This window comes from Atractosteus spatula, chromosome 4, assembly GCF_055471065.1.
Source record: "Atractosteus spatula isolate fAtrSpa1 chromosome 4, fAtrSpa1.hap1, whole genome shotgun sequence".
NCBI lineage: Eukaryota > Metazoa > Chordata > Actinopteri > Semionotiformes > Lepisosteidae > Atractosteus > Atractosteus spatula.
The window spans coordinates 66,012,481-66,032,992 of record NC_142709.1 but is presented as its reverse complement, the minus strand read 5'-3'; the positions used below and the strand labels follow the sequence as shown (position 1 = coordinate 66,032,992).

Below are 20,512 nucleotides of genomic sequence, written 5' to 3'. Positions count from 1 at the left end.
GTCGTTCTTTTCTCAATTAAAGTCCTTCAATATGCTGGCCAGCCCTTTGATCACTCCTCAATCCGGTTTTGTGCTCGAAATGGAGAATATGTGACACTCGACACCAGCTGGTCAAGCTTTGTGAATCCCTGGAGCAGGAAGGTGTCCTTCGTTATTGGGAGACATAAAGTCAGAACGTACGTCTACCGCCCTGACTTTCTTTTCCCTGTTCATGCTGCAGCTCTCTAGCTATATCAATAACTCAATCCAGCTCTGTTCATATGAAATCAAGCCTCTCTTTAAAACTTATATTATGTTTGTCATTAGTTTCAAAGCTTTGAAAGTCTTCTTGATTTCTTTTTGTTTTAAAACAGAGGCCCTGTCAACGAGGATGTGTTTGCAGCCCCTGCATTTACAGAGGGCAAAATCGTTGATTCAGACATTCAGGAGATTACAGAACAGATTCACCGACTTCTGCTCCAGGTGCGTCTGAAACGCTTTGCATTGTAAAACAGAGCTTCAGAATTGACTTTGGAAAAATTAACGCGTTCAGCACTGTTTTGCTTTGGGGGGAAATAAAATGAATACAAGTTTGTTTTTCTTAATAAATAATTTTAATGAATTACTGTCTTTTTTTTAAGCCTGTCCACAATAATGGTTCCAGTGGCTATGGAAGCTTAGGAAGCAATGGTTCACACGAGCACATAATGAGTGTGGCGTCTTCGAGTGAAAGCAACGGGAATGCCAATGAAGACTCGTGCAAGCTGAAGCCTGTAAGTCTGCTCAGAAATGGCATACACCGTGCGCTGTACTTAACACATGGTGCTCTGGGCACTTTTGAGTTATATTTATTTGAAAAAAGACATGCACTGTACTTTAGTGTCTTATGCGGTTGTGTACTACAGATATACATTAAGTATTTTGTCAGTGTCAGTTGAAAGTCACACAAACTGTCTTTTACTTCCAAGTGTTTACTCTCTGTCTTTCAGTGTTGTTGTTTTTTCCGTGCACCTGATTGTGTTTGTGCACTACATGTTTTTTTTTTGCAGCTTAAAACTGATTCAAGCGCAAGCCTATGTTGCACAAACACAATCAGCATGTTGTACCTGTGCTACATTACTTCCTTCATCCTTTTTTTGTCTCGCAGCGAACGTTCCAAGAGATTTGTAAGGGTGTGCAGATGCTGAAGAATCAAGGGCAGCAAGTGTTCCTTACGTCTACAGCAAAACCAGAGGGCAAGAGAGCCTCTGGTGGTGAGTCCCTTCCTTTTGCTCCATGCATGTCATCAGCAGACATTTTATAAATCTCTGGCTGTGTAGCTTTGTTTTTGACACGACTGGCCTCTTTTTGTTTTATATCAGAATCTGCGAAGAACGCGATCGCAAGAGCCAAAGATTCTCCTGTGATCACTGGGAAGGAAAATGTGAACCTTGATGATAAAACATCAGCTCATGAAGAACTAAGCTACAAAGATCATACTGTGTATTCATACCAGCAGATGAGTTGCCTTGACAGTGTTATCAGGTAAGTAAAAGAAAGCATTGATAAAGTGTTGAACAAACCTTCCGAAGCCAAAGCATAATTTAGTCTCGTCTTGCATAGAATGTTGTAATTGAACGTCTGTTAGTTTATGTACAACTGGTTTTTAATTGCATTAGTGTACAGTGTCATCTCCTTTCATAAAGTTTCTAATCATCGTGAATCGAAGGAGGCCTAGTCTGGCACTTGTGCACTGCACAGTTTTTAACAATCCGGTGTTACTACAAGGAAAGCACTGCTTGGGTAAAGGGGGGAGATGGGTGAGAAGGTGACTGGGGAAAGGGAGAAAAGTAAAGAAAGAAAATAGGGGAGAGGTGGGATTATTCTTGTATTTATGTATTTCCCCATTGGCTTAAAACTATTTTTGTGAAGACCTTAAAAACAGGTTAATTAAAAAAAACAGCACTGCAGTCCAGTAAATGGGATTTATCTCCCAATATAGTGCTGAACGATAGCTGTTTAATCGGTTCCTTCAGACTTTTGAACTTTATTTTTTTGTTTGGAGTTTAATAAATTTTCAGGGGATTAAAGTGGGTTCTGGTGTTTGGCACATCACAGCAAAAAACATTAAGGTTTTCTACTTTGCTTTGTTGCCTAAAGGTATCTAGAGAGCTGTAACATCCCCATCACAGTTAAGAGAAAATGTGAATCCTCTTCTAACACCACATCATCCAACTCTGATGATGATAAACAGAAAGTTGCGGATGACAACATGCAAGTTTCAAAAGGTTTGTACTTTTTTTTCCATAATTCTTAATCATTGATAAACTCTTAGGATGAAATTGAATTTTTGCTACATTACTGGACTTAAAAGTTTAACCATTTTTGCCTGTCTGGTGTATATCAACAGTGAAAGGAATAAAAATTAGTACCTAGAGGTGGTGGTACTTTTAATATTTGCAGGCAAACACGCAATGATCAGTTTTTGGCTTTATTTGTTTAGTTTAAACAAAATAATCTCTGTCAGATGTCAATTCAAAATCCAGTTTAGTTTTGGATCTCTCCAATTATGCATATGATAGAAATAATAAGGAAAAGAATATTGTATTCTTATTTTAAAAGGTTTGTAAATAGTTTTGAATGTGTTAGATGTGTTGGCATCTTTTCTAAAATTACCCACCCATGGGTATGTACAGATTGGCAGCAGAAGGGTTATTTTTTTGTGTGGGGGGAGGGTTTCATGATCTTTGAAAAGAATAACTAGTGTTAAACAAAGATTATGCAGTTTAATTTTTCCATTTTGCATTTTAATTAAAAGAAATGCAGAGACAAAGATAAAAAAGCTTCACGCACAATGGAAAATATTTTCAGTAAAGTGCAGTGTACGAAAAATATTTTAGTCCTATGACAGATTTTAGTGTTGTGGTTCTAAAGAAGGGCGATTTACATATTGTTACGCGACGTGTGCTTCTCAGAGTGTGCTATACATTCTCTACCTGGATACTTGAAGTCATGGATGATTTTTCTGCTTCAGCAGCCCCCCCAGTGTTAGAGGCTCAAGCTGGTCTCCCTTCCCTGAAGGCACCCAAGAAAACGGCTACAGCAGCGGTTGTTGGCGCTTCACTGACCCCACTTGCTCTGCCGAGCAAGGCTGAGAGTGTTGTGTCCATTACCAGCCAGTGCAGCTACAGTAGCACTATTGTTCACGTTGGGGACAAGAAACCACAACCTGAATCTGGTACAGACATCACCATAGCCTTTTTGGTTTTTAAGATACAAATTTATTTATTGCATTTGAAACGTCATTCAGTCTTCAGTGATGTACAGTCAATTTCTTTCTGGACAGTAGTGCTGTTTGAGACTTCAGTGTATGCTGTTAGTGTTACAGCTGTTTCTTACTTGGGTTGTCTTACTGGTCCCTGAATGAAAGTGAAGCATCCCAATATGATATTTTATTATTATTTCCCACTTCAGTTAGGCTGAACTGATGCTAGCCACTTTCAAGTTCGTACGACTTGAAATATAATCCTTATAGAGAGAGTTACAAGTAGTGGACAAAAACACCAGTGTAATGTCCCTAAGCAGGGGCCACGTGTAGCTAGTATGGCTGTATGCGATGTGGCATAGAGTCTAGGAGCCTGTGGTATTCTGCAGGAGGGATGCAGCACCATTCTGCCACCAGAAAGTCAATCAGCTCTCTCCTAGTTGATAGAGGCAGATAAAGCTGTTTACCAAAATATCCCATAAATGCTCGACTGGGTTCTGGTGGCTAAGAATGCCATGATATGTGGACAACATAAGTCGTGCCCATCGAATCTTTGGGCGACCACACATGCTCCATGGTTGGGAGGCATTGTTATCCCGGAAGCCACCCTTCCCAGCAGGAAAGAGGTGCTGCAAAATGGGGTGAAGATGATCACCCCTAGAACGCGTCACCATTGGAGCCAAGCACTCAGAGCTGTAGAGCTCTTGAGGATGGTGGGAAACAGTACGTGCACCCATACGTTGAGAACATGGTGAAGGAGAGAAGGATCACATGGCTCTAAACTTTATCGCCTGTGCTCTGTGTACTACTGGACTCCCAAGCTTGCGCTGGTGTCCCGCTCTGGGGAGCTGTTCCTGATGAAACTGGCTGCTTGTACCCCAGATTGAAATCTGCAGCTAACTGATCTGCAGTGCCTCGCCTGTTTCGCCTTGCGCTTCAAATTAATCCATGGATATTGCTTTGTTGCCCTTTGCTGCTGATGTCTTTTTAAAAAGTGTTAAAAAAAAGGGGAAGAGTGGTGGCTCTGTGGCTAAGGATCTGTGCCTGTGGCTGGAAGGTTGCCGGTTCAAATCTTGCAGCCGGCAGAGGAATCCTACTCCATTGGGCCCCTGAGCAAGGCCCCTAACCCCAACTGCTCCAGGGGCGCTGTACAATGGCTGACCCTGTGCTCTGACCCCAAGCTTCTCTCCCTGTCTGTGTGTCTGTCTCAGGAGAGCAAGCTGGGGTATTAAAAAGATGAATTCCTAATGCAAGAAATTGTATAGGGCTAATAAAGTGATGTTAAAATGTTATGTTTTCTTTGGAGTTCCATACTGACATCGCATTAGACACCATTGCTTCTGAAACATCAGTGTTTGAGCTGTCTTGGACACTGAAGTTCCTACCAAGCATTCCCCAGCAATCACCCCTCTTTCAAAGTCTCCCCTTGCAGCCATGCTAGTCATAATTACAGGGAACAAGGTCAGTTCTATACATGAACCTAAGCATACTGGGATGTTTTTAGCTTAATACATGAACCACAACTGTGGAGAAGTCCTTGCTTGCTGTATACATGGCGACCCTCATTTACCCAGATTCTTCCTATTTTTGTCCACTACCTGTAGATTATTAACACATAAATTATGTTTTGATTATGCATATAAACTATTATTTAAAAAAGAACATGGTTTGCCAAACAGTTCCAATTTCCATATACATGCAGGGAGGGACTAATCAGATCTTTTTATTATTGATCATGTGACGTTTTGAATACTGTATGTTTTTTTTTACTCTTCGGAGCATGCTGGTAAACTAAATGTTTTTGTTCTAAAAGTTTGCTTACATGAGCTTTAGGCTGATCTGTTTATCAATGTTAAAGCAGACCTACAACTGCTTCACACTATTAATTTGTGCATTTTTTTAGTGGAAGGCATATTGTACTATAACATAAAGCTCCTCGGCGTCAGACAGAAGAAAACATGTAATAAAGAAATCTGCCAGACTTTTAACAGTTGATAATTAAAAGCATAACTTTGATTATGTTGAATTAATTGATTTGCAAGTAGAGTTGAATTGCAAAATCAAAGGATGATATGTTGTATATAAAGACAGCAATGGAATTTTGTGGAGCTCGGAATAAATCCAGGATGTCATATCTCACTGTCTCAGAAATAATTGAGGACGGCCCCAGTGGCGCTGATGCTGCCGAGAGCCAGGCCCCAGCTCCGGCTGCCAGTGCGCTATCGCCACTGAGCCAGGAGAAGGAGACCTACAAGAAGCTGGGCCTGACGAAGCAGGTCCTGGCAGCACACACCCAGAAGGAAGAGCAGGCCTTTCTCAGCCGGTTCAGGGAGCTGCGCGGAGTGGCCACTGTGGAGTCCACCTGCGGCTTCTACCTGCAAGAGAAAAACAAGCGTTCAGAAGGTAAAACGCACTGCCCCACGCCGTTTTCCCGAAGAACAGACAATCCAAATGGCCATTTTACTGTTTTTGTTTGTGGTAAATACTAGAGGGATGTTTAAAGGACATTTTTAGTTTTTCACCCATAGGCAATTTTGCCATAGTGCCTTTAATATCAGGTTTTCAAGTTAATGTAAAATGTGTCAGACTGTTAGATAAGAAACAACCTGGAAAACAGTTGGGTAGTTTAACATGGCCTGCATAAGTATACAGCACTGCTCTCTGTTAATTTGCCCTAATGAGTGTAAAGATCTCCACACCAAAAGGCATTTTATTACACAAAAACTGTCTGTGTCAATCCTCCAAAGAAGGAACTGAATACATTTGAAAACGGAGCAAAATATTTAAACTGCAAGCTGCACATACAGTACTACAGAAGCAATGTTGATGTCGTAAAACATTTGAGTTCCTGCATTTTTTTACATCCTCTTATATGGATTATTGTACATACGTAAAACTGCTTAAGAAAATAAGTTTTGCAAGCAGTTCAACGTGTTTAGTGTGTTGTTTTCTCTGCTTTTCTCACTTCAGGAGTTCCTGGTCCACGTGTGGCCAGGCAAGGTGGGCGCGGCGGTGAGGCCGCCGCTAAGAAAAGTGGGAAGAATAAGAAGACGAAGTCCAAACGGATCAAACAGCAGGAGTCGTCGGACAGCACTGCCTCCCACAGGAAACAGCCCCACAGGCCCCCTCTGGTGGGCCTCAACCACACCTCCTGGTCCCCTTCGGACACGTCTCAGTCCACCTTCCCTGCCATGCCCTTTCCGACGGTGATGCCTGCCTACCCGATGCAGGTCTTTCCTGCTGCGGGGGCCATACCCCCGGGCGCTGACCCGGCCATGTCCTGCTTCGGGGACAGCCAGAATACCCAGGACATCCGCTGCCCAGTGCAGCCCCCTGCCTACTCCACCCCTCTGGTCACTCCCATGGTGGCATTTGTGCTGCCCAACTACATGTTCCCCCAGATGAACGGCTCCGCCTGCCAGCCCTTTTACCCCGAACAGACTCCATTCCCGGCCCAGGCGTCGTTCCCTGCCCACTCGGCCTTTCCAGGCCCGTCCCAGTTCGCCCCCCAGAACCCCTTCCCCGTGCAGCCCCCGTTCCCGGGGCAGCCGTTCCATTACGGCGTCCCGCCGGAGGCTCCGAAGACCACCGCCGCCGAGCCGCGGGAGGGCCCGTCGCGCTCGTCCACCCCCCAGTCGGTGGGGGCGCGGGACCCCGCCTCCCCGCCGCTGTTCCAGTCGCGGTGCAGCTCTCCCCTGCAGCTCAACCTGCTGCAGCTGGAGGAGGCCCCCCGGTCGGTGGAGAGAGCGGACGCCGCCGGAGACAAGGGGGGAGCGTCCAGTACAGCCAAGCCTGACAAGGAGTCTCAGCCCGTACGTACCGTCGGCCTGCCTTTCCCGTGCTTTGCTTGCGATCCTGAAACCTGTCTGCAGCAGCTTCCTTTAAACACGCGGAAGCTGCTGGTGTTTCAGTCTAACATGAGTTATTCTGTTTTTTGCATGACAAAATGCAAATGGGTTTTTTTTTTTACGTTTCCTTAAAGAAAGTCTTTAAAGAAGGACTTGTGCTTCTTAAGCTTTGGTGCATTGGGTGATATCTAACGATAGTTTGCAAAAAATAGAACAGTTGATTTTTCTTGATCTTGTCTTGATCTGCAGCTTAATTTAGTCACTTAACAGTTGCAGGAGTGGGTGTTTCTATATTTGTAAGCATCATGGAATCCATGTTGCTCATTTAGATGACTAAATTAAGTTATAGTTATTCCATGTTAAAGTAGTTAATTGTTTAGACAACTCATGTTAATCAATGTGTCCTTACACCTTTTAGCTGTCCCTCAGTCTTCCTGGTCTAGTAAACTCGTATGGAGCATCAGCCAATATACCTCTTACCTCAAGAGCCTTTATTTCCAAGGATACACTCAGTTTATTGATGTTAAAGTCAGAAGAGAATCTCGTTTGGAATAAAGTGTGGTATAGAGGTTGTTGCAACACTGAGGTAGGCCAATATCGCAACAACGTGGGCAATAAACTAATAGGATTGAATTCCTTTAGTTATTGGTCTTGCAAAACTTTTGTCTCCATTTTCATTGTTTTTTATTTGGTTATCTATGTGAAGTGAAAACAGTGGAAACTAACATGTTTGGGATGATGTACCAAAACATGTACAGTATATCCTGGTATTTCTTGAGGTTTTTGTGGTATTTGGAAATTGCTCTTTTTACCAAAAACAAATTAATCAGCACTTAAATTGAAACGCAATTGATATCTACTTGGGCACTGCGAAGATTTACAGTGTATTTAAGAGATATTTTGAAGGTTTTGAAAGACAACTTTTTAAAGGAATAAATAATTTGATATATTTCACATTTCTGTAGTGCAAGTCACAACTTTTTTTTTGTTTTCATCCAGCATTATTCTATTTTTAATCTTGGGACTATTCAGTGCTATTATTCTTTCTGGAAATTTCTCACACAAGGAACCTTATCTAACTAGTTGGACAGAGTAGCCTTGAAAACATTCTTTAAATCTCAGATTTGTCAAGGCAGACGCCATTTTCTTTTTGTGAATATGAGAAACATGGCTTCTGCTTCTTGTTGTTTGAAAGAAACATTACATCTTTCCCGATCTGCAGAGAAATTGTAAAATAAGATTAACTCCAGTTTTCATACACATTTGACATGCAATAAAACTTATGAGATCTCAAAAGGCAGCACAGAAGTTGTAATTAATCGTACATGAACACAAAAACGTCTCACACCAAATGATTTAATTTTTTAATTCAGTATTTTCAGTTATTGAGTCTTTGAAAAATACATTGAATTTCTTGAAATTGAATGCTGGGAGTTGGAGTACCTAAAAACATTTATTCTAAGTGGTATTGTTTTTTTTGTAGTCTTGCGGTCATGAGCATGGCACTGATGCATTGCATCAACGATTTTTGTGAATCATTTAATCCTGTCTGCATTCCTATAAAGTGATCTCCTATTAGTGTGGTTATTTCATGCTTGTTAGAGGGTCTTTGCCCCCCAACAAACCATTTTAAAAGGCAGCAAAGAAACGGGTTAAGATTTATTCCATGTAGAAAGGAAAAGAAAAAAGACAACATTTATTAGACTTTACACCACTCTCCTGGCTTTTGAATTATACCTTTTGCCTCCTCTTCTTCTCTTTTATGGGAATTACTTTATATTGAATCCATCTGTAATCAACACGAGTTAGTAAAAAAGTGTTCTGTACTTTTTACCCTTTGCAGCCATAGGCAGAGTTCAATGACATTAGTAGAAATGCACGTAGTAGTGCATTAGTAGAATGTTTTTTTCTTTCACTGTGTATTGATTGCCTTAACCTGTACTTTGATATAATAATAAATAATATATAGGTCCCTTTTCCATAAAGGCCCATGGGGGAATGGGGGGCAGGGGCCACCGTTTTTCTCAACCATCCGACACTGGAGGTGGAGGTGATGTGGTCAGCATCACGGTCCGGCTGGCCTGTTACCCCCGGAAGGATTAACCCCCGGTACTCGTTTAGAAAGCAGGCTGAGTGGACCTGGGAGCCGTCTGGAAGGAATTAGAACAAGCTACATCGCTTGACCCTACCTGGGATTGAACCCGGGACCTTCCAGTCCGGAGCTAGATGCCCTTGCTGTCTGTGCCACCACGGCTCCAAATAATATATAGTGCCTTTTAAAGTGGCTTCTCAAAGCGCATTACAGTAGGAAAAGAAATAAGCACACAAGGAGAGGAGACAATGCAGTGTAACTCGTGATGCAGCGACGTGTACAGAGCTGGCTGGGTGGTGACAGCGCGGTGGGCTCTTGTCTTGCAGGTCGGGTCGCCCGGGGATGGGCCGAACAGCGACGCCCACTCCACCTCCAGCGACCTGCTGGACATCCTGCTGCAGGAGGACTCGCGCTCCGGGACCGGCTCGGCAACCTCAGGCTGCGGCGGGTCCGCCACCTCGGGTTCGCTCGGCTCCGGATCCAATGGCTGCAGCACGTCAGCCAGCGGCACAGGTGAGCAGAGGCAGCCTGTCGCTGCCTTCTGAAAGCTGCCACCCTTTGACAAAAAGGGCTACGAACGTCTTATTTGTGCAAGAAGTGAGCCTGTATCAGGCAGTTTGAAAGCTGTAATTACAGCACAGTTGTTGTTGGCTGCCTCGTTAATTACAGTGACATTGTGTTGAATCTCTTGTCTAGTTTCTCTTATGTTGCTGAGCTGCTGTAATTACAGTTACTACAGATGAATGCGAACATCATCTCTATTTGTATCATTCAGCACAATTGTACTGATTCGCACGGAATCTGTGAAAAGTCAGACTGTAATTGATCGGTTACATAAATTCTCTAATGTCATCAGTGATATGCAGATCTCTCTGTGATTTGCATTGTTGAATTGTAATTGTTTTTACTTATAAAATGCTGTTTGTTGTTTGTTGTTAATTAACCTAATTTCTGAAACGAAGTGAAACAAGAGTCTGAGTGTCTTACAAGAATACTTGATTTACTTAATTAAAGGCACTAAAATATCTGGGACTATAATGATTTAAATTAGGATACAATGTCCGTCGTGGGGGGGGAAAAAACCACAACGTACTCCTGAGCGTAGCTTTAACTTGCACCTTATCAGCTGATAATTGAATATGGATCAATTCAAGTTCGAGCCAGTCCTGTTCTTTCCATTAAGGGAGCAGCCAAACGAGTAACACCAGCAAGTACTTTGGAAGCATTGACTCTTCGGAGAACGACCACAAAACGAAGAAGGGGGAAGGGGGCATGGAGCTGGAAGAAAGCGACCACCTCATAAAATACGTCCTGCAGGAACCTATCTGGCTGATGATGGCCAACGCAGATGAGAAGGTTATGATGACCTATCAGATTCCCTCGAGGTGAGTGCGCCAAGGTTAACACCAGTACTACATCTTCTCCCTATTTGTGTTGCATTACTGCATGTCAGCTTTACAACCACAGAGGCAGCCTGATATATATTCTGGTTCATGTGTCGGGGCAGTTTGTATGTTCTTGGAATCTCTTATACCCAAAGGCACAGAAGATCCTTTCAGTCATAGAAATTGCACAAGAATGGTTTTGGAAATGAGGCAACTTGGGCTTTTATTAATTGGTACACTGATAAGTGTTCTTGACAGATGAGTAGCCAGTTGAGTAAGCCTTGGCTTATATTGGAACCACTCTGATACACTGGTGTTACAGGTCTGTTCTGTAATCTTCAGGGATTTGCAGACCGTTCTCAAAGAAGACCGGGAGAAGTTGAAGCAGATGCAGAAAAGGCAGCCCAGGTTCACGGAAGAGCAGAGAAAAGAGCTGTTGGAAGTTCACCCCTGGATGAAGAAGGGTGGCTTGCCTAAGGCTATCGATGTCACGGTAAGATTCCTGAAATCGAATTTTGACTTTTAACATGAGGGACAGAGCGGGGGCCTCTGGACAATCTGTTATTGTGTTAGACATCTAAATGGTTTGGGCAGCAGCAGTATTGCACATAAATAAATTTAATGCTGTGAGATATGGCTGACTGTAACCATTGAATCCAAACCCTTTCCTGACCTGCATCTATTCCCACCTCATTCTGAAGTTTTTTCCCGTTGTCTCTCCTTAATCAACACAGCTGCGGTCCATGATTTGTGCAGTGATTGTTGTGCCTCAAACAGAGCCTTCTTTGTGTTCCCCTCCATTGATCTGGTGTTGTTCCTTTTCAAATCACTATGTTCTTTGTGTTATTACTTTAGGAATGTGTTTGCTGTGAAGATGGAGCATCAGCCTTATTTGAGGTGGACATGCCCGACATTGAACTTGAAGCCATGGTTGACCCTGGCGAGGACACTCATTTAAAAGCCTTGAGTAAAGGCAGCGAAGAGCAAATACCAGCAGAAACGAGCTGCTCTACAAAGACTGACTGCTACCTGGCAAAAGAGGAGAAACCCTCCAAGTAAAACATCAGCCATTCCATTGACACAAGCTTGGGCTCTTTGGAAAACATTCCTGATGGATACTGTGTATTGAATTCAGTTGTCTGTACTGAATTGAATTCTGTAAAAAGACTGCTTAAACATTTATATAGCAACAGTGTTGTCACTGACATACTTATTTTTGTCGAACTTATCAGCACTTATTAAACTGTGGCATTTTTCTCCTCCTCTCTTCCTGGAACGACTTTTGTTTCTGTTGTAAAGTCCGTTTTGCTCATTAACACAGTTTGAATGGACTGGAATTTTATCTGAGCTGTGTTTTTTAGTCTTTTTTTATTTATTTTTTTATATTAAAATAAAAAAATATTTAATTGTGTTACTCACGTCACATAGGTTCCATTTTAAAAACTACATGCAGAAGATGTTCCTTCGGGAGCTGAGGCGTCCTAGTGTTGAGTGAGCTATCCTAAGTGACCGTTTGAAAAGATTGCACTTGGATTTGTTAGTTTGGTTGTGGCAAAAGTTCTAGTGTTTTTATGCTGGAAGGAAAAGTTAATCCTTTTAGCTGATGAGGGCAAGAACTTTTTTTAAAATGTAAGATAATTTCAATACACTGAATATCATAGGAAATGGAGTTATGTTTTCAAGATGTATAATGATTCTGATTGGGATCACCTATTTTTTATAACTGCACACAAAATCGGTGTCATACTTGACGTATGACAAAAAAAAGTTATGTACAGATTTTATTTTGACACTGAGTAGTTAGATCAAAAGAATGCTCTAAGAAGAAATATTTTTATTTTATTTTTGTAGCTTCAGGCCAAATGATGGGATATTCTGTATTTAATTGTGTGTAAGGATTGGCTGTTACTGAGCCTAGGTCACCGAAATTCAACTAATGATTATTTTCACAGGTTTTACAGATGTAAGATGCGTTATACAACAGTTAGCACAAGTAGCCATTTACCCAAGGACCAGTCACTGAGCTTGGACAGGGTTTGAGAGAACCTTCTGAACTTTAAGGCAAGTTGTTCAAGATGTGAATCTCCTCTGAAACTGAAAAGTTTTAATTAACAAAAATTAGCAAACTATTGAAAACGTGTTGCCCTCATTAGTATGTTAGTTGGACTCCAGAGAGCATGCCAGCTGTTCATTACTTTGAAAAGGAAAAAAATAGCCAACAAGGTTGATTAGAAAGATCTTCTAAATCAGAATGGCATAGCAGAAAATTAACAGCCATTTCAATTACTGTAGTGGTAGCCTTCATGGACTTTACTGCACATACAAAAATAGACTTTTAATGATTGTGGGCAAACAATGTCAGCACTCTAAAACTATTTATGTGAATGTACATTTCCAATCAAACTTCTGTTTTCTGTTTTTTATCTGTTTGCCCCTGTACCAATGAGTGATATGTTTTTTATCACTGTCTTACTTTTGTAGAAAATGGGAAAAAAAGACTTGTCTTGTGTTGTGAGACAGACTGTTCATACAGTACTGTAATAAACATTTCACTTAAGACTGTGTATGAGTTATGATTTATGCTACTGGTACTTTGATTTGACTGCGGTCTTCCCAAATACAGAAGAGAAAATAGGATACAGTAAGTAAATAGGTAGGAAAATGCATCACCAATATTTAAAGTTCAAGAACGGAGTACATATAAAGGTTATTTGGTTCTATTGAATTGTTCAGCACCAGGTCACAGAACAAAAAGGAAGTTATAGGATAAGAAAAATCCAAAAATAACACTCTGCACCTCTTTGAAAAGAGATTACATTAGAATAATTTGTAGAAAACAATTCAGCCTTCTATGATTTGTAGGTGTTCCAATGTCTTCCAACAGTAGCAGCTGCTAATCCTACTTGTGCTGAAACTGCTGCTTCACTTGTTAAAGAACACCTGCAAAATAACTTTTTCTTCAACACCATCTTTTTTTTTCCTTCCATTAAAAGTAAAATGGAAATGGAAGCACACCTTTACAAATCAGTTGCTCTTGCAAGTGGTTTCAGAAGTATAGGTTTTCCTCAGAAAAACTCTAAAACATCAAAAACGGCCACACACGAGTTTGTTTTCACAGTGGATTCCTTTGACAATCTGTAGGATTTTGGACCCTCTGGGATGATTTTGCATAATGTTGGGTTCAAATGAGTTACACAGTGGGACACTTGTGATGGTTTCAGCCATTTTATTGAAAATATCACATAACAAACACTGTGAGCTGAGGCTCCACTCTTAAACCAGTTCGACAGTACTTGGTCTTATGCTCTTAACCGAGCATCTAATGTGACTGAACATGTTTAGCTTTCTGCCCTACTTTCAAGTTCTTTATGACTTATTATAATTTAATTAGTTATTAATTATTATTTATTAAAAAGATTAATTTAATAAAAATCTATTCAAAGATCAAACCCATTTCAAATTATTTATGTAGTAAAATATGAATTAAAAATGGGATTCAATTATGAAATAACTCAGAACAATCTGCAGACACTGAGGTCACATAGCCCTGGATTATTACCCTCTTGGTTCATCAGTTCATTTTTTTAACAGCTTCATACAACACATGGTCGCTAGGGTGCCAGAATATATCCCATATCCTTGGACTGTGGGAGGAAACACCCAGCGTGAACCTGTGTGAACATGCAAACTCCGTGCAGATAGCACACCAGAAATTGAACTCGGGGCCCCAGCACCAAAGTGCCATCCCTTTTTAGAGTGTTGCTGAAAGTAGCTCAGGAGACCCCTAATCCAATAAGTTTTGTAGAAGGGCAACATTTATCTGATGAGATGTGAGATGTTAAACAGAGGTCCTGACAGTCCTTGGACATTAAAAATCCCAGGGTGTTTCTCAAAAAGAGAAGGGGTGTTATCCCCGTGTCCTGGCCAAATTTCCCTGTTTTTTTTTCTAAATCATGGCCTCCTAATAATCCCCATCTAATAATCGGTGAGCGTATTGGAGCACGCTGCCTGCTGTTGCATTGTCCAAGTGGGGGATACACATGGGTGGTGGTGGAGGAGGGGAGTCACCATTAATTGTAAAGCATTTTGAGTGGTGTGTTCTTAAAAAGTGCTATATAAAATTAAGGAAATTATTAGTGTTAAACTGGGAACACTTGTAAGCTATTAATTAAGCTATCAATCATTTCAGGAATCATTTCTGTGCATGGAGAAGCTCTATCCATTAAGGACTGAAAGCTATTTCAAATAATGCACTGTCTAATTTATCAATGGTCTCTAAATTACTTAATTTAACTAGCCTCCTGCTTTAATTATTTCAATTAAATTGTTGCTTGCCCTTAGAACCTGGTGTGGTTTACTAGTTTCAGATGTGGATTGTCTCACTGCCCTGAGGTTTTCCTTGCGCCTTGTAGCACACTGTTTGTCAGAGTTCCGCCAATAGATGGCAGTGTTGTTCCAGCAACAAACAAGAAATGCCCGCATTGCAAAACGGGACCTGTCAACCAATTTCGCGAACAGTAACACGCAAGCCACAGCCAAGATGCCACTCGTATGGCTTTTTTCGGGACAAATATTTTTCTAGTAATTCAATATTTTTTAATTAATAATTAGCTGGCACAAAACGCACTTTGTTTAAAGTCAGCAGTAACTATTCAGTTACCACTATATGTCATTATGCAACATATGAAACATTTCTAAAGAAATACAGGTAACATCACGTGCTAAATTATTAAATTTTAGCTGTAGGGTCACGAATTTGTCTCTTTAGTTGTCTTGTTAAAGCAGTTTCCATCATGTCTGTGTTCTATCATAATGATCATAACATCGTGTCTTTAGTCACAACTGCGTGGAACAGATATACAGCAGATCATGGCAAAACAGCAAGAGATTATTTTAGAAATGTGATGAAGACGGAGTCCGGAAATATTCTTTAGACTTATTAGTCAAATGAGTCCTATTAATTGTCTTTTGTGTACTTTTTTTCATGATTTGAAGCACTCGTACAGTCTTTGTTTTTCACACAAAGGGCGTATCGTCGTCTTCATTAGAAAGAATGTAAAATGAAATGACTCACTTTTGATGATGATTCCTTTCACAAGTGATCGTTTACTGATAATGGCTGGTCGCTTTAATGAGTTATTAGCGAACGACCTTCGTCGAAAAAAACGTTTTTTAAAACGAATGCCAGAACAAAAAAAAAGAACAGGAATGTTAAAAACCCTAACTAAATTATGTGTTAGACGTACCTTTGACTTTAACTAGATTTGGAATTTCAAATTTAATCACACTGCGTTTTCCCACTATTAGATAAACCCTTAGCAATGTACAAAAATACCCCGGGGAGAGGGGGGTCAGTTTAATACGTTTACCTCTAATAACCACGAGGTGGCTTCAGGATCTTTTGGGATTTGATTCTTTTTTTTTCTTTGGGGTGAACAGCGTGTTTTTATAATTAATTAGGACTCCCCCTTACAAAATAACGAAGTGGCTTGAAATCTGCATCTCTTCCAGGTTTTTTCGCTCAATTCCGGCCTGTGTCCAGAGTAAAAGAAAGGTGCGAAACTGCCCAGAGGTGCAATTAGCACTACAAAAGGGAAACCTGAAGACGTGTGAGTTTTGGTACGTTGCCCTGCCAGGCAGTATGACCACGGAATTTAAGATAGCTTTAAAAGTTTTAAAAAGCCCTGAAATGTTTAAATGTTTATTCTTGGAATGTTTGCGAACAAATTGAGTGTATGCCATGTCCTCACATTTCCACGTAGTTTTTATTTGACAAAACGGGGCACTGATCAAATGACTGTTGCCATAGGTGAGGCAATGCTGTTATAGCGCCACGTTTAATGTCACCCAGGTAAGAAAGGGATCATCTCGATTTTTTAATGCGTCTTCAGCTCTCTTTTAGCTGTCTTCAACCTGAACCACTTTACTATTCTGTGCCGTATTATAATTTACACCGAATTAAAAACATACCTAAAACGTGCCCTGACACGAAGAATAGCATTTTTTATTGAAAAAGCGGATAAACTGTTACTGCTGTTTTTCTCACCGACTGCTGGAATGAAATTCCAGGATAGATCACCTGCTGGAAAACCGTTACATGGACAGAACGGTACTTTCTTAAGACCTATACGTATTAACCATGGAAGTGTCCATAAAGGGTGAAATGTTTGTTCTTATTTGATTAGTTTAAATACAATGCGTGTTGAGAGCATCTTGGCCTTTAATATGACAGTTCGGTATGGACACCTGGGGTTGAAAAGCAAAACCTAACTGTCCAGGATTGCGAAAATTGCAGGAAAAATAATTGGGGAACATCTCCAACAGCCCCAGGTCAGCGATTTATATCATAATATAAAATCAGAATGGCAAGGAACATCACACACCCACTCCATTCTCAATTCATAATACTCCCACCTTGAAGACGGTATAGGGTACCGAGTTCAAATAAAAACATTTATAAGAAGCCCTTTGTCCCCCCAGCAGTAAAACCGCTCAATTAATTATTGTAAAAGTAATCCCACGTCTACCTATTTATTTATCCATTTATTTATGTATTACATATTGTTGTTGTGATGTACTTCATGTTCTTCGTGTGATTTTATGTGACTTTTATGTTTTGCTTGTGTGTTTTTGTAATTTTATGGGAGAAGCCGAAGACAAATTTCCACAGTAGTGGACAATAAAGTATCTAACAAAAACAAATAAGTATAAGGCTCTTAGAGACAGTTCAATTCGTTTCTTAAAATGACTATGATATAGGATACCATGAAAGTACACCACCGACTCGAATCATTTCTTTATAACTTATAACCGTATAAATCAACTACTAACTTGAAGCACTAAATAGTCCCATAGAATGCACTGGCTGGTCGGGTATTTGTATTATTTTTTTACCGTTTCCTCTTTGAAACCTTTGTTAGATTAAAATTTTGCTTTCATACTCACGACGTAAACGCAGTCTCCTCTTCCCTGATAGGAGGTTATTCTGAAGAACGTGATTTTATTCCATTGTGGTTTTATCTGCACCATTTCAACTTGCACTTTCTCTTAAAGAACTTTTACTCTTTTATCTACCGTATATTTTAAATATACTGTATACTATTAGGACGTGGTTCTTTGCACGTTTCCTTAAAACAAAGACAGTCGTTATTGTTGTGTTTTTCTGTTTTGCAAGGATTGAGAAAAGAACCGTGTTTATGGTTACGCCTTTGATGCGCTTGCTGTCACCTAGTTCTGTAGTTTTGCATTTTTGTTAAAGATCTTAAAGGGAATTGTGATTCAGATCCGCACTTAGGCGCCACCAGTTATCATGGCCGAAGACCCTACGTATCATCTTTCACATAAATAAAGGCACGTAGTTTTAGGGTCATGTAAGTGTGTTAAAAGGTGACTAGTCTTTGTGGGGAAAAGCACACGCATTCAATGTTATTCTTTACATGCAACTCCCAATGAGTAACGCTTTTTTGCTTAACTCATTTTAAAACGGGCACAATGATTTGGAGTAATCATTTTGATTTCTAAAATTAAACAGATGAAACGTATAGCTAATAGGTCTGTGTCAAAAACTGAGGGTAACATTAAAATGATCATGATCATGTTTATTAAAGCTGATCAGAGCACTGATCAATTCTATCTGCATGGAGTTTGTGCTCTCCCTGTGTTTGCTGTGGGTTTCCTCCAGGTGCTCTGGCTCCTTCCCACAGTCCAAAGATATCCCAGGAGGTTAATTGGTTTCTGGGAAATTTGCCCCTGGTGTGAGTGTGTGTGTGTCTGTGTTTGTGTCTGAGTCTGCCCTGCAGTGGACTGGTGTCCCGTCCAGGGTGTGTCCATCCTTGTGCCTGCTGGTTGACAGGACAGGCTCCGGCTCCCCTGTGACCCCGAATTAGAAAGAGCAGCTAGAAAACGGATGAATGGGTGTTTGTTAATAAGCCAAGGTGGAATAGATTAGTACAATTCACATTATGCAGACTTTTCCAATGAAATTACTCAAACAGAGTAATTCAAGTAGGGAGCTGCATCAAGAGAAGAAAAGAAACACCACGTTTTGGCTGTGGAGCCTTCTTCCTTCTTCTTCACCCTGTTTCATTTCTTCTCTTTGCAGCATGGAATAAACATTTACTTGTTCCTCGTTCGAACATAGCCTGGGCCCCAGTCTTGGGCATAGTGTCTGCAATTTTATAAAGCAGCAGGACTTGAGAAGCAATTCCATCATTAGTCCAGTTAAGACAGTAACCAGTTGGTTTAGCTCGTTAAACACAGAGCTGGGAAGAAAACCTACACACACTCTGGCCTTCCAGGAACAGGACTGGACAGCCCTGGTCTAGAGTTTACCCTGTTCAGAAGTGTCAGTTAAGAACAGGGATTTGCTTTTGAGCGTTAAAATCCCCAGGGGTCTCAGACAATCCCCATATACTTACAGCAAGAAGACTTGGAGGGCCTTTTGAAAAGAGGATGAAGCAGATGAAAGAGCATATGGCTACACAGACAGGCAGGCAGCCTGACAGAAAAACTGATAGATTTAGATTTCAAATTTGCTGTGAGCTATTATTCTCTTCAATACAAACTAGTATCCATAAATACATTACCGGAATTACCAAAGATAAAGCACAAATACTTCACAAAACAAAAGGGAAAAAGCTCTATAAAATAGAAAAATTGGAAAACAAATAACCATTCAAAAAGTATCTTCTGAAGAGAAATGCTGTGGTTGTTAAAAAGTGTCCAATCCATCTGGAACCGTATGTAAATGTACACCTCTTTTCATCTTACATGATACTTTCTGCATTCATTTTGCTTAAAAAGTAAGCAAATTTATATTTTGGACTTATTATTACTGCAGATTTAGTCTGCGTAATGATAAAAGAAGAGAGATCTGATTTCTAGATGTGTGTGCTTTGAAATAAATGACCATATATAAAAAGTACCTTCTTGAACTGCACATTTAGATACTTTAGTAAAACAGAGGTTCTAACCCTGCACAGTACATAAAGCAATGAAATGCAGTTTGTCTTTAATTACCGAAAGGGCACCCATTTACAAAATAAATGAATCCACAGTGATAGTGTGCAATATCTACTGCTGTAGATTCCTTGATTTTAGGTAATGGTGGTTAATACAGTGACCTCCAGGCACTGGTAAGGTGGTAAGTGCTTCACTGCCAGTTACTCTCTCCAGGTAGAGGCAGTAACAATAGAAAATACAGAGTCTTCAGTCTGGACCTGCACATCTATTTAGTCTCTACTGAGGACAGTCATGGGTCTGCCAGTCCCTCCTACTTGGCTCTTGACGGTCTGGACTGGGCGAAGGGGACACAATCAAACCAGTGAGTTCTGGGGTGGTCTGAGGTACAGCCCTGTCATTGTGAAAGTCCTCTGTCAAATCCAAAGCTTCCTTAAGTAAAGCAGTCTTCTCTTCCTTAATGAAATGTCCAGCTTGTCTGAGTGAGTACCCCCCTCACCCAAGAGCCAAAGGGTTAGGGTCTTCCATTTAAGATCTAAAGAACCATGCATTTATAGTTTCACTGTTACCAAAACCTCCAGAAAAATAGGAGACTCCTCTTAAATTAGTCAGCATTCCATAGTAAAAAACTAAAGACTTTTCTTCTAACAACCACAACACAATCATGTGCCATGTTCATGTTCTCTCAGGGGTCTCGACTGACTGAATTTAATTTTCTTCTCTGCATTGCATTTATAGAGCAAATCTTCACATGAAACACAGCCAAGTTTCTTTCAGAATCTACTTCACAATCTAGTCGTTGCCATTTACCGTGAATAACAGTTTGCTGATTTGAAATGCATATGCTTAAAATTACCTTCATTATCATGATCATCATAATCCAAATGATGAAGGAGAGAAATTATCCTTTAAATTCACACTGCATTAAACCATAGCCATCTTGTTCCAAAGTGTGGGTTAAGAACACCACTGTGAATTAGTTTTGAATGGTTAAAATTACTAGAGG

The 20,512-nt window shown here is 40.6% G+C and overlaps 1 protein-coding gene across 3 annotated transcripts in view; it reads left to right on the top strand.

Moving 5' to 3' along the window:
- Positions 1-11,957, top strand: part of per2 (period circadian clock 2) — a 28,010-nt gene extending 16,053 nt beyond the window's left edge. Inside the window, exons 11-23 of one of the 3 annotated variants that reach the window (XM_088914508.1) lie at positions 23-176; positions 354-462; positions 621-752; positions 1,127-1,232; positions 1,341-1,503; positions 2,119-2,246; positions 2,996-3,196; positions 5,372-5,626; positions 6,194-7,035; positions 9,490-9,676; positions 10,347-10,548; positions 10,891-11,041; positions 11,404-11,957. In XM_088914508.1, the coding sequence (XP_088770634.1) occupies positions 23-176; positions 354-462; positions 621-752; positions 1,127-1,232; positions 1,341-1,503; positions 2,119-2,246; positions 2,996-3,196; positions 5,372-5,626; positions 6,194-7,035; positions 9,490-9,676; positions 10,347-10,548; positions 10,891-11,041; positions 11,404-11,607 (2,834 nt within the window). In that variant the 3' untranslated portion in view covers positions 11,608-11,957. Of the gene's footprint in view, positions 1-22; positions 177-353; positions 463-620; positions 753-1,126; positions 1,233-1,340; positions 1,504-2,118; positions 2,247-2,992; positions 3,197-5,371; positions 5,627-6,193; positions 7,036-9,489; positions 9,677-10,346; positions 10,549-10,890; positions 11,042-11,403 lie in introns of all 3 variants that reach the window. The other 2 variants (XM_088914507.1, XM_088914509.1) reach the window with 2 other exon arrangements.
- Positions 11,958-20,512: the final 8,555 nt, after the last annotated feature.